This window comes from Vombatus ursinus, unplaced genomic scaffold (assembly GCF_900497805.2).
Source record: "Vombatus ursinus unplaced genomic scaffold, bare-nosed wombat genome assembly UNPS02000749.1, whole genome shotgun sequence".
Classification (NCBI taxonomy): Eukaryota; Metazoa; Chordata; class Mammalia; order Diprotodontia; family Vombatidae; genus Vombatus; species Vombatus ursinus.
The window spans coordinates 21,775,306-21,782,008 of record NW_020940527.1 but is presented as its reverse complement, the minus strand read 5'-3'; the positions used below and the strand labels follow the sequence as shown (position 1 = coordinate 21,782,008).

Here is a 6,703-nt window from a genome sequence, read left to right as displayed (position 1 = left end):
GGGAAAGGCAACTCAACAAAGATGAAGATCCTATCAGACAGTTCTAACACATGTGAGGAATGCTAATAAAAGCTGTAGGAGGAGCTCAAAATTATTAATTAGGATGAGGTTTGTATAACCTATTATCTTAGTTATCCATCAATCACTGGATAATATCCAATTATTTAAGCAGTAAGATGTATGCAATAAATTTGGAATTAGATGATCTGAGTTCAGGTCTTAGCTTTGCCTTAAAAACGATGTGATCTTAAGTAAATTATTTAACATCTTTAGGCCTTCGTTTTTTTCATTTGTAAATGGGGGATATTAGTATCCTGTAGGGCCTATCTTTTTGTGTTTTTTTTTTGTGTCTTTTCGTGTTATCTTTTTGTGTAGATTGTTGTGAAAATCTACATAAAGGTCCATAAATTAGGATATCATGCTCTGAAAAATGAAAAACAAGTCCATTCTCTCCTTCCTTCCTTCCTTTCCTTTTTCTCTTTGCTTCGTTCTTTCTGTTATCCATTTATTTATCTGTTCATATCTGTTTTTGATCCATTTATTTCCTTATTTGTATATATATATATTTATTCATTCATTTATCTATTCCTCCATCTACCAGATTTATTTATTCACTCATTCATTTGTGCATTCATCATCCATTTACTTTTTCATTCATTAATTTATCTATTTTTCTATCTATTCATTCATTCATTTGCCTTTCAAGTCATGAGCCACTTCATATTGTTATTGTGGAAGCACATGGTATGTTTTAGTGGTATGTGTGTGTATCTTCCTCATAAATGGAAGCCTGAGAGCAAGTTGGTAAATGCTTGTTCCCCTTGTTGCTGAGGCAGATTGCTTCTGCTGTTGCCATGTCTGATTTTCACCTGAGGTCCCAGAACCATCCCATGTCATTGACGAGGTCACAGAATGCTTCAGAGGCCTTGGTGACCATTTGGACCCTAACAGCTGCTCAGACTGAAGCAAGACCTGAGAGCTACTGCCTGGGTCCATCCTTGTGAGTCAACATATTTGGAGCAGAGGCAAACCCAACGCCAACTACAAGAGCACTGAGAACCTACTTAGAGCAAGGAAGAAGGGAATCAGGTGGCTTTAAGGACCTTGCCAAGGGTTGTTTAGTTAGCTAATCATGAAACGCCATTATGTTGACACTGGGAATGAGAAGGATCTGCCCTATATCAAGGCTCCATGCCAATCTGCTGAGGAGTTGGATGATGTGACCTGGGTACCTTTGTGGAAGCAGGCAGGTAAGAAGAAACAGAGCTTAGGGCAGAGCAAAAGTTGCCTTCCTGGGATGTCAGGGGCAGAAAGAAAGGCATTGAATTCTACCCATGTTGAAAGGTTCTATGACAATGAAAATGATTATTCTTTTAGGAGAACAGTTCTCACAATGTTGACTGGGTGGGTCCATTGATGCAATCTTTCTGCATGCGTAAATAAGAATTTATTCCTTAGCTGAAATTTCTTTCAGTTGTGATACAGGCTTAGTTACCCTGGTCCAGCGGCGGGGAACCAATGGCCTCGAGGCCACATGTGACCCTCTAGGTTCTCAAGTGTGGCCCTTTCACTGAATCCAAACTTCACAGTTTGGATTTGTTCTGTGAAGTTTGGATTTAGTCAAAGGGCCATACTTAAGGACCTAGAGAACCACAGGTAGCCTCAAGGCTGCAGGTTCCCCACCCCTCCCTAGTCAAAGGTATGGGAAAGGAGATTGAAACTCACATGAGGCTTTGGATGACAACAGTAACAACAACAACAGTAATGTGAAATAAGATCCATATCATCAGCATCGGTAACGATAATTGATAAATAACTCATGTTTAAATAGTGCTTTAAGGTTTTCAAAGAGCTTTACATACATTATATCATTTGCTCTTCACCATAACCCTGTGAGGTAGGTGCAATTATTTTTCTCTTTTTCCAGATGAGGAAACAGAGGCTTAGAAAGGTAAAGTGAATCTTCCAAAATTACCCAGCAAGCAAATGGAAGACAGAGAATCCCTTGACTCTAAGACTAGTGAGATAACTCATTAATGACACACCAGAATCAGTACCTGACTTCTCATTAAGTATGGTATTGGAATCAGAAAGGGCTGAACTTGAGTCCATACTACTACTACTACTACTACTACTACTACTACTACTACTACTACTACTACTACTACTGTTGCTGCTGCTGCTGTTACTACTACTACTACCATTATTACTACTACTGCTAATTACAATAAATATATATCTGAATCTGAATTTGAACTCAGGGCTTTCTGAATCCAGGCCTAGGGCTATGTTCACTATGGAACCACCCAGTTGCCTCACTCTTACTTCTAGGATCAAATATAAAGTCTTATGTTGATTATTTAAGACTCTTTACCACCTGATTCCTTTCCATCTTTCCATTTTTTTTTTAAACATAACTCCCATGAATGCACTATACGGCCCAACCATACTTATTGACTTGCTATTTCTCATGGGCAATCCTCCATATCTCCCTTCCTTGTCTTTGCCCTGGCTGTTCCCCATGCCTCTCTCATCCAACCTCCTAGTTTCAGAATCTCTGGATTCCTTTAAGATGCAGCTCAATCACATCCTGCAGGAGGTTCTGTCCTAAGGCAGCTAGTGCCTTTCCCTCTAAGTCTACTTTCTTCTACTCTGTATTCATCTTGGACGTAATGACTCACATGGATGGCATCTCCCTGTTAGAATGTGAGCTCTTTGAGAGTAGAGCATCATTTTTTTTCTTTTTCATTGTATTCCCAGAGCTCAGCACAGTGCCTGGCACTAGGTAAACACAAAATAAATGTGAGTTGATGGACTGCGAAAAAGGAAATTGATGACAGTTTAATTTCTTTCTATAGGAGATGTGAAGGAAGAAGAATGTGCACCCGTCCCTGGACCTTCAATAAGCAGAGCCCAAGACGCTGGCTTAGAGTTCAAGGCTCATAGTCAGCAGGGGAGGAGTAGAACTCTCTCAGCTTACCAGTCTTGTTCACAGTATTACTCTTGCTTCTCTTCCATAACCAACCCAGAGGAGAACAAGTCTCAGCAAAACATGTATGCCTTTTACACCCGGGTTCGGACAGTCCGGGGTGTGGCTGTGGCCTGGGAGACAGAGTCTGGGTTTGAGCCAATTGGTATTAGACCTCGGGTAAGGGAGGCTGAATTCCCAGAGAGGCAAAGGAGGGCCGACTCTCCCCCTGAAAGTATTTCTACTAGCGACTTGGTCAGTGAGATTGATTCTTGGGAGGGAGATGCCTTTCAGGAATTTGAAGAGTCTGAGACACCAGTACCATCAGATTGTACCCAAGAGATAAGGGAAACACCTGATTGGCTGATCACCACAAACTATGGCCTCCGCTGCTTGGCCTGTTGCAGAATCTTTCCCAACTTGGAAGGCCTCTTACACCATGCCCAGCATGGGATCAAGGAGGGCTTCAGCTGTCATATTTTCTACCGGGAAATGCTTCAGAGAAGACAGTTTCAGAATCAGCTGCTGCATCAACCACCAGAGGACCAGGATCAGGGCCAGGCCCATAGTAGTGAGCCTAGCAGGTGCCATATATTGCTGTTTTGATCTTAAAGAGATAAGCAGTAAGCTGGAGGTCACGTGTCTGGGGAGCTGGGACTTCTCCCTTGTAGCATCCCTTTGGGTCACCCCAGTTTTCTTTTTTTTGGGGGAGGTTAAGTGATTTTCCCAGGGTCACGCAGCTAGTGAGTGTTTTGTGTCTGAGGCTGGATTTGAACTCAGATCTTCCTGACTTCAGGACTGGTGCTCTATTTACTATGCCACCTAGCTGCCCCTACCCCAGTTTTCCAATGACTCTTTTGATTTATCATGATCACCTCCTGAACTGACAGCATAGGGATAGATAGGGAGAGTAAAGAGGAAAGTGGAAAGACAGAAGACAATAAAAGAGGATGAGGAGATGAAAAAAGGGACAAAGAAAAGGAGAAAGAAGAAAATTTCTCAAAGACCACGGAAATTGTAGAGAAAGGGGTCCTCTTAATTGTCAGCTCTCTGAGGACTAAGCACAGAGTGCAGGGAAATCAGGTTCAAAACAGCAGCTAGCTGAGTGGAAGATACTTTGAATTTCAGTGTAAGGGAGCATAGGACTTCTTAGGTACATTTCCAGTATGAATACAAAACTAGTATTCTTTTTTCCTCCTCCCCTTCCTTTCCTGTTCTCCTTCATTTTCTTCCTTCCTTCTTTCCTTCTTTCCTTCCTTCCTTCCTCTGTGCCTAATACTATGGTAGGTTTCAGGAACACAAAGACAAAAAATAGTTTAAAAAGCTTACATTACCTTACCTTACCTTACATTACATTACACCTATCGTCATAGGTGAATAAATTTAAAAATATATATAATATATAATCACACACATGCAGCATATCTACATATAGAGAGAATACACCTATGTATGTATACATGTGCATGCACGCATGTGTGTGTGTGTGTGTGTGGTGGTAGCTTGGGGGTTGAATTCAAGCCTCCTGTAGACGGTGATATGAATTGCAGTCTCGAAGGATGTTGTTATAATGTATTTGAAGAGTGACTGGGGAAAAAATAGAGGGAAGAAAAATAAGACAATAATCCTCCCCATCATGATCCTAAGGAGCAGAGATGTGTTCTCTTTCAGTGAGATTACTAAGTTGGTAGAGGAAAGGAAAAGAGAGGAAGGAGGAGGAAGAGGAGAGGGAGAGAAAAAGGAGCCATGCCAGGAAACAAACCAACTAACTAACTAACTAACTAACTAACTAACTAACTAACTAACTAGTGAGTCTAATAGAGAAACAAAAAATTGTTAATTGAAGCTTTCAGAGCCATGATATTGTGCTGGGGGAAACAAGACAAGGTCTCTGTCCACTGGACTCTCCCAGGGCTTAACCCTTGAATTGACATTGAAGGTTAAAAAAATTATACGGGAAGGACCTTTTCTTTCCTTAAATCATCATTAATGAGAGATCAGACAGAAATGATCTGAGTGCACAGAGGCAAGGGAAGAAAACCTTTTTGTGTTAATCATTAAAATGAACAAAACATCAATATCTGTAAGAGGCAGTAAGACTGTCAGTTCCTTCATTCCCTTAGCTTGATATTCCATGTGCCTCGAACTAGAATCTCTGCAGTAGCCCAAAACTGGATTGGATCCAATTAGACTAGACTAGATTAACCTTTTGGGGACTGAGATGATTTTGACTGGGCATAAGATCCAGCTGACCACATATCTTCTTTTCCCCTTCCTTCTCTTTCCATCATGCCACCCAAAGAAAGCCTCAAGAAAAACGAATCTTGCCAGAACTTGAATGGCAAGAGATGTTGATGAAACAATGTCTTGTCTTTCTTTTTTAATGACCAAATGTCACCAATTATTAACGTGAACAAGAAGTCTAATTTGTGGGTTGCTATGTTGCTATGAGTGATCTGTAGACTGCATTTGCAATTTCAAATACCACATCTTTCTCATTAGAGTTTGCCCATCTTATTTCAGGGCTCAGGCCAAAATAGGGGGTATCCACAAAGAATATGCTTCTACAATGGCAGAAATGTTTACAGGGTCTGATTCCCAGGGTTTTGAAATATTAAAGTTGTTTCACATGTGTCGTTATTGTTTTTTAGCTTATCAGCAACAACAGCAAATGAGCAGTGTTCCAGGAAGTCCTATGTCATCTCCAAGGGAATGGATCAGCAGAGAGATCAAGAACAGAGCTAAGAAAAGTGAAATGATGTGAGAAGTCAAGAGAAGGTGAGAGAGAGGGAGGGCAAAAAAGAGATGAGAATGAGAAAGCTGGGAGAAGAGAGGAAAGGGTGCAAGGAGTGAAGGGATGGGGACAATAGGGAGGGGACATTGGTAAAACTTTGGGTCTATAATACGTCAGCCTGGAACAGGAATGTCAGCTGGGGTGAAATGTTAGTGAATTTCTTGCATGTGAAAATGCTGCTTTATAGAAGGTGGTGCTGTGACTGTCTTTGAACTATGAATGATCAGTTTCTGAGTGGCAATCTCCAAACCCCTCATCAGTCAACCAATCAATCTACAGGCATTTATCAAATACCTACTATATACTAGGCACCTTCCTGGGTGGTGGCGAGACAAAGACAAAAAATGAAGCAGTCTATTTTTGAGAAGCTTATATGCAATAGAGGAGAAAACACACATGTATGAACATATATAAATATATGTGCACACATAAATATAAATGTACATATGTGAAGAATAATGAATACAAGATAATGGAATACAATATAGTTAGGGAAGGGGGGAGATTGAGGAAACTTAGAGAAGAAGATGACATTTCAGCTAAGTCTTAAAAGAAATAGACGATTCTATCAGATGAGGTGAGGAAGGAATAAATTCCAGGCACATGGGATGGTCAGTATAAATGAATGGAGAGGGGAGAAGGAGCTTTATGTGTGAAGAACTGAGAGAAGGCCAATTTGAACTGGAAAAGAGGAATAATATATAATGAGGATGTGAAAAAAAAAGTTGGAGCTGGTCAAAAAGGGCTTTGAAATCAGAACAGAGAAATTTATATCTTATCCTAGAGGCCATTAAAAGTCATAGGAATTTATTGAGTAAAAGAATGAATGATCATGTAAATTAGTATGAGAGACAGAAGTACAAAGTAAGAAAGTAAAGGCTCTGTCTAGAACTGACTGAAGGGAAAAAAAAAGAGATTTCAGGGTGCTTTCCAATTCCTGC

General features: G+C 40.5%; 1 protein-coding gene across 1 annotated transcript; it reads left to right on the top strand.

Moving 5' to 3' along the window:
- Positions 1–1,132: 1,132 nt before the first annotated feature.
- Positions 1,133–5,713, top strand: FAM170B (family with sequence similarity 170 member B). The gene is made up of 4 exons (XM_027857954.1): positions 1,133–1,250; positions 2,859–3,552; positions 5,271–5,309; positions 5,620–5,713. The coding sequence occupies exons 1-4, from the start codon at positions 1,133–1,135 to the stop codon at positions 5,711–5,713; spliced, it is 945 nt and encodes a 314-aa protein (XP_027713755.1).
- The last annotated feature ends 990 nt before the right edge of the window (positions 5,714–6,703 follow it).

What these genes read in the sequence shown, in the direction of transcription:
- FAM170B (XM_027857954.1), top strand. Translation starts at nt 1,133, where the DNA reads ATGAAACGCCATTATGTTGACACTGGGAATGAGAAGGATCTGCCCTAT. An exon ending in CATAGTAGTGAGCCTAGCAG is followed by an intron (nt 3,553 to 5,270) that starts GTGCCATATATT and finishes TGCCACCCAAAG; the next exon opens with AAAGCCTCAAGAAAAACGAA. An exon ending in ATCTTGCCAGAACTTGAATG is followed by an intron (nt 5,310 to 5,619) that starts GCAAGAGATGTT and finishes ATTGTTTTTTAG; the next exon opens with CTTATCAGCAACAACAGCAA.